General features: G+C 46.9%; 1 protein-coding gene across 1 annotated transcript in view; it reads left to right on the forward strand.

The window, feature by feature from the left end:
- The window catches only part of SVOP (SV2 related protein), a 73,150-nt gene extending 57,917 nt beyond the window's left edge, over positions 1–15,233 (forward strand). Inside the window, exons 11-16 of the mRNA XM_019977966.2 lie at positions 2,012–2,088; positions 7,303–7,410; positions 8,674–8,785; positions 9,729–9,810; positions 11,838–11,927; positions 13,587–15,233. Of these exons, the coding sequence (XP_019833525.2) occupies positions 2,012–2,088; positions 7,303–7,410; positions 8,674–8,785; positions 9,729–9,810; positions 11,838–11,927; positions 13,587–13,793 (676 nt within the window). The 3' untranslated portion in view covers positions 13,794–15,233. The remainder of the gene's footprint in view (positions 1–2,011; positions 2,089–7,302; positions 7,411–8,673; positions 8,786–9,728; positions 9,811–11,837; positions 11,928–13,586) is intronic.
- Positions 15,234–16,262: the final 1,029 nt, after the last annotated feature.

Raw genomic sequence — 16,262 nt, forward strand, 5'->3', positions numbered from 1 at the left:
AGTCCACGTATGGAGCTGGCAGGATATTTTAAAAGGTGGGGAAACAGAATTGAGAGTATCTATCTTTGAGTGCATGTGATTCTGTTGGATGGACACTACTTAAATCCTAAGCAATTGATTACAGCCTAATTTTAGAATACTATAGAAATCACATTTGGGAGCACATATTGTAAGGCGAGGACATTGATCATCGGCTTCTGATAATGACTGAGCTCCCACGTAGCTATACTATAGGACACGATATTCTGACCCTACAGACTTGAGTACTCTGGTTCCTGGGACAGTTGGAATTTAACTGCATCATTCTGATCTGAAATGCCCATGAAGTCTGCAGACTCCATACTTGACTGGGCACAGAGCAGGTGTTTAATAAATGCTTGGTGAAGTGATTCCGTTGAACACAGAGACAGAGCTCTGTAGTTTCCTCACCCCTGCTATTCAAAAGTAGAGTATTCCACATTTGAGTCAGTTCTAATGACTATAATGCAGGAGACCTGGGTTCGATCCCTGGGTTGAGAAGATCCCCTGGGGAAGGGAACAGTATTCTGTCCTGGAGAATTCCATGGGGTCGCAAAGAGCTGGAGATGACTGAGTGACTTTTATTTTCCCTTAATGAGGTAGATGAACCTAGAACCTATTATACAGAGTGAAGTAAGTCAGAAAAAGAAAAACAAATATCATATACTAACGCGCATACACGGAATCTAGAAAGACGGTATTGATGAACCTATTTGTAGGGCAGCAGTGGGGATGCAGACATAGGGAATAGGCTTGTGGACACAGACTGGGGAAGGAGTGGGTGGGATGAATGGAGAGAGAACACGGAAACATATACGCTACCGTATGTAAGATGGGTGGCCAGTGGGAATTGGCCGTATGACCCAGGGAGTTCAAACTGGGGCTCTGTGACCACCTAGAGGGGTGGGATCGGGTGGGAGGCGGGAGGGAGGTTTAAGAGGGAGGGAGCATGTGTATACCTAAGGCTGATTCATGTTGATATATGGCAGAAACCAACACAATATTGTGAAGCAATTATCCTTCAATTAAAAATAAGTAAATTAAAATGTTACAAAAGTAGAGTGTTCCAATGAAAGCTCTCTCAGCTTGAATCTGAAAAGGAGTGTAGTTCTATGTATAACTGAATCACTTGGCTGCACAGCAGAAATTAATGCAACATTGTAAATCAACTATACTTCAGTAAAGTAATTTTTTTAAAAAGCTAATGGCAGCTTGATGCTGATGCTGAGCGTAGTTCTCGGGGAAGGAGCTTGGTGGCGCCACTGTCGCTGCTTGGGGCGAGAGTTGCCTCTATAAAATAAACACTGGATGCTATTTTTGCTTTCCCTCCTTTTTTTGTAAAGTGAAAATCCTCTTGGGATATCTTTCGGTGAGCAAAAACAGGTACTAATATAGATTTCGTAAAAGTGACGTATAGCGAAGCAAGCTTTCAGAAAGTGGGGAATACCTATATTATTAAATATATCTCCCTTCTCTTCCCTATTCAGCTCAACCCAAAAGCTCTAACGTCTGTTGACATCTGTCAAAATGACTGTTTTCTACCAAATTTTGGTTTCCCCATCTTTCCCCCCCTCCTTTTGCCAGTTGAGTGAACAGCTTGGGGGTGGCTTGTTTGTGATATAATTCAGTTCTTTGGTGTTTTTTTTTTTTTTTGGCTGCGCTGTGCAGCATGTGGGATCTTAGTCCCCTGATCAGGGAGCAAACCCATGCCCCCTGCATTTATCTTAACCACTGGACTGCCAGGGAAGTCCCTATAATTCAATTTTCTTGATCTTTCAAAGGACACAGGATCACTTCCTTTTAGTCCATCAGTATGTTTTGTACCCGCCATCTTCTTGCTCAAGCAGTCCAGGAAAACCCCCAAAGGCCCAGTATGGCCTGAGCCCAAAGCCTAGTCTCTGCTGCTATAGGTGGAAGTCCTTCGCAATGGAATGGGAATGGGGGCTTGCATTTCTCCCATCATTTCTTATGCTTCTTGCTTGCTTCCTGGCAGGTTTTCCAATGCGTTTTCTTACTACGGATTAGTCCTGCTCACCACCGAGCTCTTCCAAGCAGGAGATGTCTGTAGCAGTGAGTATCACAGCCCTCTAGCAGTTCACACCCTCCACCCAACACACAAGGTCATACACACACTCCCAGCCCGGGTCCTGCCCTCACAGGGCCTGGCCTTGCACAGACTCCCGGAAGCAAGTTTCTGCAAAATCTGAATATGAAAGAGCTGGGTTGTGGTTTCTGAGATCTTCTGTAGAAACCTGGACAATCTTATCATGCTAGACATGACCTTAGAGCAGAATCCTATCTTACATCCCCTGAAGAGGTCCCTGAAGTCCATCCCTGAGTGTTACGGCCGTGACCCTGTGGACCCATCCTGTGTGTGTGTTAAGTCTGAGAACTAGGTTGGAGCTCAATCCTGGCCGCACAACAGAATCACCTGGGGGAGCTTTTAAACAAGGCCATGCCATTTAAACAATGCCTCGGGCAATTTAATCAGCATCTTTGGGGGTGTGGCCCAGGCCGGAGTCGGTTTTTAAAGCTCCCCAGGTGATTCTATTGTGGAGCTGGAGATGGGACCCACTGGACAAGAGGAATGAATAACAAGGAAAATCTATATATAGATGTCTGGGCTTTGAACTCAGGATGGGAGACAAAGGGATGGAGTTCTTGTCTGTTTGCAGGATTTGTCCAGTTATCTTTTTCAAATGACGCGTTCTTAATCTGAGTTAATTGTTTTGTTTGTTGGTATGAGAATTGGTATTATTAATGGGATAGCAGAGTCCCATCTTGCTGGGGGAGTGTGAGAGAGTCTTAAATGAATTGCCCTGAGGAAGCAGTTCAGTTATAAATTCGGGGTTTAGTATTGATTTAAGCCTAAATCCTTTGCGCCCGTGATGGAATACAAGTTCATGTGCCTGACTCACAGTGAAGCCAAACAAACCAAATCGCTGGAGTTTGGAGCAGAGAAAGGTGTGTTGCAAGGCCAGGCAAGGAGAATGGGTTGTTGACTCATGCTCAAAAATCCTGAACTCCCCGATGGTTTGGGGGGAGGTTTTATAGGCAGAATTTGGTGGTGGTGGAGGAGAGCTGCAGGTTGTGTGGCTTTCTTCTGATTGGTTGGTGGTAAGGTAACTGGGTTTGATTTAGGTCACACCTGAATGGTCTAGTGGTTTTCCCTACTTTCTTCAATTTCAGTCTGAATTTGGCAGTATCCAGGAGTTCATGATCTGAACCATAGTCAGCTCCTGGTCTTGTTTTTGTTGACTGTATAGAGCTTCTCCATCTTTGGCTGCAAAGAATATAATCAATCTGATTTCGGTGTTGACCATCTGGTGATGTCCATGTGTAGAGTCTTCTCTTGTGTTGTTGGAAGAGGGTGTTTGCTATGACCAGTGCATTTTCTTGGCAAAACTCTATTAGTCTTTGCCCTGCTTCATTCCATATTCCAAGGCCAAATTTGCCTGTTACTTCAGGTGTTTCTTGACTTCCTACTTTTGCATTCCAGTCCCCTATAATGAAAAGGACATCTTTTTTGGGTGTTAGTTCTAAAAGGTCTTGTAGGTCTTCATAGAACCATTCAACTTCAGCTTCTTCAGCGTTACTGGTTGGGGCATAGACTTGGATTACTGTGATATTGAATGGTTTGCCTTGGAAATGAACAGAGATCATTCTGTTGTTTTTGAGATTGCATCCAAGTACTGCATTTTGGACTCTTTTGTAGACCATGAGGGCTACTCCATTCCTTCTAAGGGATTCCTGCGCACAGTAGTAGATATAATGGTCATCTGAGTTAAATTCACCCATTCTATTCCATTTTAGTTCCCTGATTCCTAGAACGTCAATGTTCACTCTTGCCATCTCCTGTTTGACCACTTACAATTTGCCTTGATTCATGGACCTAACATTCCAGGTTTCTATGCAGTATTGCTCTTTACAGCATCGGACCTTGCTTCTATCACAGTCACATCCACAACTGGGTATTGTTTTTGCTTTGGCTTCATCCCTTCATTCTTTCTGGAGTTATTTCTCCACTGATCTCCAGTAGCATATTGGGCACCTACTGACCTGGGGAGTTCCTCTTTCAGTATCCTATCATTTTGCCTTTTCATACTGTTCATGGGGTTCTCAAGGCAAGAATACTGAAGTGGCTTGCCATTCCCTTCTCCAGTGGACCACATTCTGTCCTTATGATTATACAGTGGAAGTGAGAAATAGATTTAAGGGACTAGATCTGATAGAGTGCCAGATGAACTATGGACGGAGGTTCGTGACATTGTACAGGAGACAGGGATCAGGACCATCCCCATGGAAAAGAAATGCAAAAAAGCAAAATGGCTGTCTGAGGAGGCCTTACAAATAGCTGTGAAAAGCAAAGGAGAAAAGGAAAGATATAAGCATCTGAATGCAGAGTTCCAAAGAAAAGCAAGAAGAGATAAGAAAGCCTTCCTCAGCGATCAGTGCAAAGAAATAGAGGAAAACAACAGAATGGGAAAGACTAGAGATCTCTTCAAGAAAATTAGAGATACCAAGGGAACATTTCATGCAAAGATGGGCTTGATAAAGGACAGATATGGTATGGAGCTAACAGAAGCAGAAGATATTAAGAAGAGATGGCAGGAATACACAGAAGAACTGTACAAAAAAGATCTTCATGACCAAGATAATCACGATGGTGTGATCACTCACCTAGAGCCAGACATCTGGAATGTGAAGTCAAGTGGGCCTTAGAAAGCATCACTACGAACAAAGCTAATAGAGGTGATGGAATTCCAGTTGAGCTATTTCAAATCCTGAAAGATGATGCTGTGAAAGTGCTGCACTCAATATGCCAGCAAATTTGAAAAACTCAACAGTGGCCACAGGACTGGAAAAGGTCCGTTTTCATTCCAGTCCCAAAGAAAGGCAATGCCAAAGAATGCTCAAACTACCACACAATCGCACTCATCTCATACGCTAGTAAAGTAATGCTCAAAATTCTCCAAGACAGGCTTCAGCAATACATGACCCATGAACTTCCGGATGTTCAAGCTGGTTTTAGAAAAGGCAGAGGAACCAGAGACCAAATTGCCAACATCCGCTGGATCATGGAAAAAGCAAGAGAGTTCCAGAAAAACATCTATTTCTGCTTTATTGACTATGCCAAAGCCTTTGACTGTGTGGATCACAATAAACTGTGGAAAATTCTGAAAGAGATGGGAATACCAGACCATCTGACCTGCCTCTTGAGAAACCTATATGCAGGTCAGGAAGCAACAGTTAGAACTGGACATGGAACAACAGACTGGTTCCAAATAGGAAAAGGAGTACCTCAAGGCTGTATATTGTCACCCTGCTTATTTAACTTATATGCAGAGTACATCATGAGAAACACTGGGCTGGAAGAAGCACAAGCTGGAATCAAGATTGCCGGGAGAAAGATCAATAACCTCAGATATTCAGATGACACCACCCTTATGGCAGAAAGTGAAGAGGATCTAAAAAGCCTCTTGATGAAAGTGAAAGTGGAGAGTGAAAAAGTTGGCTTAAAGCTCAACATTCAGAAGATGAAGATCATGGCATCTGGTCCTATCACTTCATGGGAAATAGATGGGGAAACAGTGGAAACAGTGTCAGACTTTATTCTTCTGGGCTCCAAAATCACTGCAGATGGTGACTGCAGCCATGAAATTAAAAGATGCTTACTCCTTGGAAGGAAAGTTATGACTAACCTAGATAGCATATTGAAAAGCAGAGACATTACTTTGCCAACAAAGGTCCGTCTAGTCAAGGCTATGGTTTTTCCAGTGGTCATGTATGGATGTGAGAGTTGGACTGTGAAGAAGGCTGAGTGCCGAAGAATTGATGCTTTTGAACTATGGTGTTGGAGAAGACTCTTGAAAGTCCCTTGGACTGCAAGGAGATCCAACCAGTCCATTCTAAAGGAGCTCAGCCCTGGGATTTCTTTGGAAGGAATGATGCTAAAGCTGAAACTCCAGTACTTTGGCCACCTCATGCGAAGAGTTGACTCATTGGAAAAGACTCTGATGTTGGGAGGGATTGGGGGCAGGAGAAGGGGACGACAGAGGATGAGATGGCTGGCTGGCATCACTGACTCGATGGACGTGAGTCTGAGTGGACTCCGGGAGTTGTGATGGACAGGGAGGCCTGGTGTGCTGCGATTCATGGGGTTGCAAAGAGTCGGACACGACTGAGCGACTGAAATGAACTGAACTGAACTGAACTGAGGTAACTGGGTGATGTCCCAGGAATCTTGTGCTCAGTCTGGAGGTGCCACCCTCCTTCCGGGAGGGGACCTTAGTGCCTACAGAACTCAAAAGATGTTCTGATGTGTATTCCTTGAGAGAAACCAGGCTGCACAAGTGTGTCTTGACGACTCCTCCCTTGTTTCTGCAGCCCCTCCCTTCCCAGGTTAGCACAGTGTGTGGAGGCCTATAATCGATTGCATCACTGCCAGACGCAGCTTGCATTTTTGTGGACAAGAATCATTGGCATTAGTGTTAGTATTCTACCATGTGGAGTTGTGAAAGAGCTTAAGAATGTGAACGGTGAGGTGACCTGTAAGGATTCACAGGACAGGATGCTATGCCATTTCGAAGTCTTTCACTCTATTTCCTGACAGATGACATGAGGGCAAAAAATCACACAAGGTAAGGGAGGTCAGGAGTGTGGGGCAGAGGAAGGGGCCATGGGTTATTCAGAGTTTTAAACGGGGTGGTCAAGATGGCCTCAGTGAGCAGGTGGGATTTAAAGGAAGACTTGAAAGAGGTGAGTAAATTAGCCAGGGTGTGTGCTAAGTCACTTCAGTTGTGTGCCCTGTGCTAACATGGACTGCAGCCCGCCAGGCTCCCCTGCCCACGGGATTTCTCAGGCAAGAATACTGGAGGGGGTTGCCATTTCCTCCTCCAGGGGATCTTCCCGACCCAGGGATTGAACCCACATCTCCTACATCTCCTGCACTGGCAGGTGGATTCTTTACAACTGTGCTGCCTGGGAAGCCCCAGTTCTGGTCTAAGCACATTCATATACACAGCCTGCTTCCAGCCTCTCAATCATTTTACCCCTGAGGGTTTATTAGCCCCCAGATTGTCAGGAAGCTGGGGCTTAAAGAGATGGAGCTCTGACACTGCTGGTGGGAGGGAGGCACCCTGAGTTGGTCTGAGTCCTGAGCCTGCGCACCTTCCCCAGCATCCCAGCCGAATCGTAACCCAAGGAACGAGACATGGGGAATGGGAGGACGCAATTCAACACTGTGGGTGCCTCTTCCTCTTTCTCTCTCTCTCCACCTCCCAGTTTCCAGCCGGAAGAAGGCAGTAGAGGCAAAGTGCAGCCTGGCCTGCGAGTACCTGAGTGAGGAGGACTACATGGACCTGCTGTGGACCACCCTGTCTGAGTTCCCAGGTGAGGGACCTGCACCGGGTGGGGCTGGGACAGTGCAGCCTGGGAACGTGGCTGTAACCTCATGCCAGCTGGAAGCAAATCCCATTTCTAAAAAAAGCCGGGGATTTGTTTTCAAACCGTAGCTACAAGTTGTCAAGAATGGTGAAGGGGCTGACATTTTACTGTATGCGTCACAGAAAGCAAAGGTGATCTATCTTTTTCCGTCATCTTTTTTTTTTTTTTGGCTGCACCTCACGGGATGTGGGATCTTAGTTCCCCAACCAGGGATTGAACATGAGCCCATGGCAGTAAAAGTGCTGAATTCTAACCACTGGACGACCAGGGATTGTCAGTCCTACACCAGTCTTACGGACATATGTCCACTTGTCACTAGGGAGGTCACTTCTGGCATAAAGTTAATTTTAAAAAGCTATAATCTTAATCCCTGCCCAAGATTCACAGATATACTTTGTAGGAGACATATAACCGACGTGATGAATTTGAGTAGGCTCTGGGAGTTGCTGATGGACAGGAAAGCCTGGCATGCTGCCATCCATGGGGTTGCAAAGAGTTGGACATGACTGAGCAACTGAACTGAACTGAACTGGAGACATATAATGCACTGCATTTTTTAAAAACTTTAAGCACCAGCTTTTTATTGTGCCTGTACACGCACTCTGAATTGTAGGCCATTCTCGCTTTATTAAAATATCATTATTTTAAAGCATTTCATCACAGTAATCACACACATGGAAAAAACAATTGTACTAGGGATTATAATGAAACCATAGTCTACTACCCTAGCGCCTCCCACCCCTCATTCAGTTTCCCAGGAGGAATCACTTTTGTTTCTGAATAATTCAATGCGTTTTAAAGCAGACTGTCGACGTCTAGGAACATTAATGACATTTACGGAAAGTACAGTTTTAAGTGATTGTTTTTACACTTTTGTAAGTCTTTTTATCATAATCAAATATTGATATAAAATAATTTCTGCCTATTCCATGTGGTTTGTGGGATCTTAGTTCCCCAGCCAGGGTTTGAACCCACACCCTCCACAGCAAAAGCACGAGTCCTAACCACTAGGCCTCCAGCGAATTCCCCATATATAATTTTTTGGCTCAAAAAAGAGAAGTGACATTGCATCACTTCGGCCATATTCTAGTCGTTAGAAGTGGGTCGTGAGGCCTAGCCCGCTCTCGAGGGGAGGGGAGTACAGCCCGGGAGGTGGGGGTCGCGGGGCCGGGTCGGACGCCGCCTCCCTGGCACCCTGCTCCCTTGCAGGTGTCCTGGTGACTCTCTGGATCATTGACCGCCTGGGCCGCAAGAAGACCATGGCCCTGTGTTTCGTCGTCTTCTCCTTTTGCAGCCTCCTGCTGTTTATCTGTGTTGGAAGGTAGGTCATGGCACCAGCTCTCTGTGGCCAGCTGGCTTATTTCTCAGCCGGTGGTCAGTGGCTCTTTGGACCTGCGGGCTGTGGATTACACCCTCTGGGGGTCATCTGAAAGATCCCTCCAACCCCTCACTAGGACTGAGTCTGTTGGCTGCCTCATAACTGCCCCCTGCTTAAAGCTGGGGCCTCTGATGGAGGTGAGGGTAGGAGGGCACTTTGGTCCAAAGTTTGCTCCGTCACCGTCACATTTAGACGTTTGACATCATCTCCCAGTGAGCGCATGCATTTAGCTGTTTAATTCATATATGGGTTTTAAGGGTTCATTTGTTCCATGGCACTATTACAAGGTCCTGTTTTATAATCTGCTTTTGCATTGCTCCATTTTTTCCATCTATCAAGAGCTTCCAAAGGTAGAACTGGCCTGTGCTGACCTTGGAAAGACCCCAGACCAACCTGCAGATGAGAGATCTGTGAACAGTCTGGAGATGTAGATTAGATCTGGGAATGCTGATATTCAAAGACATTGTGGGAACAGTGGAACAGGGGGTTGGGGATCAGGATTGTCCTCAAAATACTGAAGAGAAGTTTACTATCTCTGGTTCAGCTGGTTCCTAGCTCAATTCCTGTCCCCACTAGGTCCTACCTGGACTTTGGATGATTTATATCACTTGTCCCCAACCTCACCCCCACCCTGGGCACCACTGATGTTTCCATCTCAGCCTGGAACTTTGGAGAACGATAAACTTATAAAAGCCGGCCTTCAGAGAGACCACTGGGGTGTGTGTCTGCATGCCTCCCTGAATGTGTGTTGGGTAAGGTGGGCTTTGCCAATTCCTAGGGCGTAAATTCTACCTGGGCAGAGAAGACTACTGAAAGAAACTGTCAGAAAAAAAAAAAAGTTAATACTTGCTCATCTGCTTTTTTTTTTTTTTTTTCCTCTTCCTAGAACTATGCTCACCCTGTTACTCTTCATTGCAAGAGCATTTATTTCTGGAGGCTTCCAAGCAGCCTACGTTTACACACCTGAGGTAGGAGGGTGGGAAGGGATGTCTGGGAGCAGTGGTGGGGAGGGGGCAGATGGAGGGGGAAGCTCTACTTCCAGAAACACGAAGCCTGGGCTCCTCTGACTGAAATTTGTCCTTGAGAAAGACTGAAAAAGCACACCACCCTCTAAAATATTGCCTGAACTTACACTCCATGTGACAGCGTGTCCGTTTTCCCACACTCAGGGATGATGGGTTATTTGTTTTATATTTATTTTATTTTATCTCACCTTATTTTAGATAGGGGCAAAGGGAGGGAAAGAAGAGTATGTATCAGATGCTGTGCTGAGAGAAGGACCCCCCTCCCCCAGCTCAGGTCTGCACAGCTCTCCAGAGCCCTCACTCTGAGTCATCATCCTAAGTCCTGATACCTCCACACCACCTTCCAGGCCCAGCACCAACCCTGCCTCCTCCAGGAAGCCCTCCAGGATATCCCCCCTCCCCTGACTTCATTTTACCCTCACTGCCTGTGCCCCGCTTTGGTATTTTTAGTCCTGCCACATGGCCTGTCCCCCAAGGAGACTCCTACTAAGGCTCCCTGTGGACAGGGCCTGGGTCTCCTTCGCTTTGACTCTCGTCTGGCCTAGTGTCCCCTCATCAGAGGCTTGTGGATTGATTACTGGAGGCTCGCAGAAGGGAATCAGGAGAAGGCTGCTGGGCCTGCAGGGATTGGGAGGCCCGGCGTCTACAATGGCAAATACCAGGGATCAGCAAACTACGGGCCATATCCAACCTGCTGCCTGTTCTTGTCTAGTCCAAGAGTTAAGAGTCGTTTTTATGTTTTTAAACAGTTGAATGCCAGATCAAAACGATATTTCTTGACATGTGAAAATTATATGGAATTCATGTGTCAGTGTTCATTAATAAAGCATTGTCAGAACAAGCCACAGCCCTTCCTGTACTGTTGTCCACAACTGCTTTTGTGTTATAGGAGCTGAGTAGTTGCTGGAGACCAGCTGGCCCCCAGAGCTCAGATTATTTACTCTCTGTCCCTTTAAGAAAAAGTTTGCTGACTCCTAGCTTAAGCTATTCCAGCTGGCTAGGCCCAAGGAAGAATTAGTTAAATGAAGGATGATTGATCCAAATGATAGAATTCTATGCAGCCATTAAAAATCACACACTGGAGAAGACCAAATATGGACATCAGAGATGTCCGCAGTCTTTTTCTACGAGGAAAAAGAAAAATCTTCAAAGTGGCATATACAGAAATAGCTAGTGGATAAAACTATATCCCCTCTAGGATTTGCCGTATCGTAATTTAGGAGGGAAAGGAAATGAATGTGATTGAAACTAACACAGGCAGGACTTTCCTGGCAGTCCAGGGGTTAAGACTCTGTGCTTCAAGTGCAGGGGCACAGGTTTGATCCCTGGTCTGGGAACTAAGAGCCCACATGCTGTGAAGTGTGGCCAAAAAATTTTTAAAAAGCAAAAACAAAAAACCCAACACAGGCCACTGTGCTTGGTCCTAGATGATTGATTCCATCATTCTACTTTAGTCTGTGCTTGAAATTCTCTATGATAGGAAAAAAAAATAGGAATTTCATACTTATTTATTTAGCTATAACCACCCAGGGCAGAGGCTTCTCAGATGGTTCAGCAGTAAAGAAATTGCCTGCCAATTCAGGAGACCCTGGTTCAGTCCCTGGGTCGGAAAAATGCCCTGGAGGAAATGGCAACTCACTCCAGCATTCTTGCCTGGAAAATCCCTGGGACAGAGGAGCCTGGTGGGCTGCAGTCCATGGGGTCGCAAAGAGTCAGACGTGACTGAGTGACTGAAAATGCACAGCACGCAGGGCAGAGAGGACCCCTTCCTAGGTTCCCACCGCCAGGTTGGCTTCCTGCCTTCTTAGTGGAGTTTCCTGGCCCCTTTGGGGTGAGACTCCCCACCCCGCCCTCGCAGGATTGACCCTAACTCAGGCCCGCCCATAGGGTGAATTCCACCATTCCTGAGCCAGTGAGGAGGGAGGGGCCTGCATTTTCTCAAGGCAGCCACTTGGGCGGCTGTGTTTCAGGTCTACCCCACGGCGACCCGAGCGCTGGGCCTGGGCACCTGCAGCGGCATGGCGAGGGTGGGCGCCCTCATCACCCCGTTCATTGCTCAGGTAGGTGTCACCCCAAATACAGAGGGGGGGCGTGACCAAGGCCAGTGGTGGCAAGCCGTTACCAGACGCTGAGCCTCTGCTTGGCCCTTGGTGTGTGTGCATGACCTGATCTCGCGTTAGCAATCGCCCTACGAAAGCAGCCATATTGTATGCAAATGAGGAAACCGAGGCTCAGAAGAGTCACGGGACTTGTCCAAGGTCACACAGCTGGGAGGTAGAGGAGCTGGGAGTCAAACTCCGGTCTTTCTGATGATTTGGCCAAGGACAGTTTGGATTAGAATAAACAGGCCACCACGCCTTAGAGGGAAACTAATGTCCCAGTTCCCAGTTTCTGATTTGGATGATTCAATGTCCTTGCAGTTTTTTTCAGGTCTTTGTATCTTGAAGCATTTCTGTCTATTTGGGGGGAGTCTTATTTTATTGGAGTCTTTTTGCTTTTTTAATATCCAATTCATTTTTTTCCAGTTTTTAATAATATTTTTAAAAATTGAGGTAAAAGTCACGTAACATCAAATTAACCATTTTAATTTGAGGACTTCCCTTGTCAATCCTGTGGTGAGGACTTGGCATTTCTTTTTTTTTTTTTTTTGTGGACTGCAGCCTGCCAGGCTCGGCTGTCCATGAGATTTCCTAGGCAAGAATACTGGAGTGGGTTGCCATTTCCTTCTCCAAGGACTTGGCATTTCTAATGCCAGGGCCCAGGTTCGATCTCTGGTTGGGGAACTAAGATACCACAAGCCACGTGGTGCAGCCAAATAAAAAAAATTTTAAAAAGAAAGTGAATGATTCACTGGCCTGTAGCACTTTCATGATGTCGGGAACCACCACCTTGATCCAGTTCCAAAGCATTTTCCTTGCCCCCAAATAAACCTCCGTATCCATTAAACAAGTACTTCCCAGCTCCAGCCCCTCCAGCCCCTGGCAACCACTGGTATGCATTCTGTCTGCGTGAATTTTTTCTCTTCTGAATCTTCTGTGTAAATAGAATCCTAATATGTGTTTTGGCCAAGTTGTTCTGTCCCGATACCGTTGTGTTTGAACATTGTAGAACACTAGTAACTAGCACTGGTTGACAGCTTGCCCAGTGCCTGCGTGGTGCCAAGTGAGGCATCTTCTCACTGGGAGGTGACCTCTGCCCTCCTACCCGTTTGGCAGCTGAAGAAATGAGGTTTAGGCCTGCTGCGTGATTTGCCTGGGTCATGAAGATAGGAAGCCAGCAGATGTACTGTTTTGAGAGGAAATAAACAGACTCTTGAAGGACTTCTCTGGTGGTCTGGTGGTTAAGACTCCACACTTCCAATGCAAGGAGCATGGGTTTGATCCCTCATCAGGGAACTAAGATCCCACATGTCTCCTGGTGTGGCCAAAAAAAAAAAACCAGACTCTCGAGTCTGATAGGATATGGGTTCAAATCCCAGCCCCATCCTTGGTCTTTGTGTGAACTCGGGTATGTTCCTTAATCCTTTTTGAGCCTCAGTTTTTCCTTCTGCAAAGTGGGGTTGGAGTATGTACCTCATAAAGCTGTCATGAGGACTCCGTGGGAGTCCGGTGACAAAGAGGGCTCACAGGAGGACCTGGCATTCTAGTATCATCTGTATGATTGGCAGTGCCTGTGTGTCGTTAGGGACACTCTCACCAGCGTGTGTCTCCCTCCCCCAGGTGATGCTGGAATCATCCGTGTACCTGACGCTGGCCGTTTACAGTGGCTGCTGCCTCCTGGCTGCCCTGGCCTCCTGCTTTTTGCCTATCGAGACCAAAGGCCGCGGACTGCAGGAGTCCAGCCACCGGGAATGGGGGCAGGAGATGGTTGGCCGAGGGGCACACGGCACAGGTGTCGCCAGGTCGAACTCGGGCTCTCAGGAGTAGTGACCGATGGGGGGCTGCACTGGTCTTTGAGGCTGTAGAGCATGAGGAGCTGGTGGAGCCCAGTGGGGGCACCAATCGTCACTGCCCACATCAAGAACTCATCCAAGGGTACCACCCAGACCAACAAGGTTTTGTGTCTTGACTGTTTGCTCATATTCATCGAGATCCACCCAGGAATGGGAAGGCCTTTGCTTTGGGAGGTTCTCTGTGTGTGTGGAGGTCTGTTAATAACCTATGGATCTGCATGGGAAAACTGCCACCTCAGGAGTGCCCAGTGACACCAGTAGTCAGCCGGACACCATCCAGAGTCAGCCGGTCACACCCTTGGTGAACAACGACCAAAAGATCTTTGTAGATACAGTCCCGGCCCGGACGGACCCATGTGGGATCTGCCGTCCAGTAAGATGACACGTGCCAGCCACCCACTGAATCTGTTCTTAGGTTTCTCCTGCATCCCCAGCCCCAGGCTTTCTTCTTTGAAAGCAAGGGACCTGGGTGTGGCCTGAGCAGCTTTTTCTTGGGTCTGAGAAATGCTCCTGGGGAAAGGGCCCCTTAGTTTGCATCCCCAGGGCTTGAGTAGCAGAGACTCTGGAAGATGGACATGCATTTGAACTTGAGTCTCTTGCATGCTTCTACCTGGCCCCTTCTTGGAGTCACTGTCTCTGATTCCAGGGGATCCAAATGTGACCACTAGAACAGCTAGGCTTGCACCAGATGACAACCTCAGAGAGTTGTTACCTCCAGGAATTGGGGGTGGAGGTGAAACAGAAGTGAGAACCAAGCCCACAGCTGAAGCAGGGGCCTCCCCTTCGGAAGTAGAAAAGGCCACTCCGGGGGGCTTCTTTTCTGGCCGCCTCCTCAGTCGGGCTGACTGGTGACTCTTGGGGCAAGAAAACAGTTAAGTCAGGTTTCAGCATTTGGGAGTTGAGTGTGGTATGTGACTAGGGAAGCAGAAAGAGGCTCCCCCAACCACCCACTCCCATCAGGGTCAGGGGACCAGGATCCCTTCCTCCCTGGATTCTCTGCCACCCCTGCAGTCAAGGGCTGGCTTGGTCTTTCCATAGAGGCAACTCCTTGGGTTCCGGTGATGGACCACATGGCAGAGACGCTGTGCAGAGGAGGAATGGGAATCCCAGATGTATGAAATGTGCATTTCCAAAGAAAGAGCAAGGAGGTCAACCAGGTTTGGGGGTTGGCCTCCAGAGGAAGGGCAGATGCTGTTCTCAGCAGACGACATCCATGCCGGGGTTTGGTTTCTATGAGCCTTTTCCCTATCATGAGGCAGAAACCTAGGGAAGGAGGGCGGAAGCTTACAGATCCCATCAAAGGCCAGAGAAGGCTGACCTTCTGCTTGGAGATGTCTGCTTGAAGTGAACATTTCGAGGAAGCCAAATGTGTACGTTCATCTTTATTAAAACATGTTGGTGATGGACATTGAAAGGGTTTAAGTTTGTCTGTCTGTCATAATGTCCTAGGGATGGTTCAACTTAACGGTCTTGCCAGCTTTGTCCATTCAGGGTAAGTTTGATGCTTTTGTATGCTTTAATATGATGATCTTTCCAACAAGGGGGAAAAGGTGCATAGTTGGCTGCTGACTTTGAGTCTGTTTGGAAGCAACACTCTCTGCTAATGGTGTAGAGATCACAGTGGTCAGCTTCTTCAGGCCCAGGCTCTAGATCAAATGCAAATGATCCCATGTCCCTGGATGTACGGTCTGCAGCACCCCCGAGGCCCAGGCAGTCAGAGGGGGCAGTTTGGCAGAGCTTCCTCTCTCTGTCACCCACATTTCTTTGGACCATGAGTGGCTAAAGCTCTAGTTATTTCTGGTCTGCTGAGCTCTCCTGGGTAACAAAGAACCTTTGCTTGTCTTTTTTGCCTTCCAGCTGAGCAGACACTGCCAGATGAGAAAGTCCACTCTCTTCACCCTCAAACAACCTGGAGTAACTGGGGACTATAGTGTGGAAGGAGAACTTGGTGGGCGTAGATGTATTCCAGGGGCTGGAGTAAAGAAGCTGGTAATTGTGGGTTTTCTCGAGAAAATGAAAGGTGAACACTCTTGGTTTTCTAAATTGCATGCCCTTTTATAAAATCGATCTTATTGAATGAAATAAGAGCTGCCCCAAACATTGTGCAAGCCTCTGAAACACATGAGACCTTTAGCTGAAAACCTTTGTGTCTAATTTTGAACCATCCAAATGCTTCCCTTTCCATTAATGGAAATGTCATCTGTCTCTCTCAGTGTTAGGAAAGACTAGAAAATGGTAAAGAATGTTCAATGTAGCCAGGATTACATGGTTTCTTTCTTTCCCTTACTTCAAGGATGCTCAGGAATACATACATAAGATGTGTTGGCAGTGAGAAAAAAAGAGTATCTTAGAGATGGACTTTGAATATGGATATGTATTATTTTTAAACAATGGTAAGCAACGGAGAAGGCAATGGCACCCCACTCCAGTACTCTTGCCTGGA

Source organism: Bos indicus, chromosome 17 (genome assembly GCF_029378745.1).
Source record: "Bos indicus isolate NIAB-ARS_2022 breed Sahiwal x Tharparkar chromosome 17, NIAB-ARS_B.indTharparkar_mat_pri_1.0, whole genome shotgun sequence".
NCBI classification, from domain to species: Eukaryota; Metazoa; Chordata; class Mammalia; order Artiodactyla; family Bovidae; genus Bos; species Bos indicus.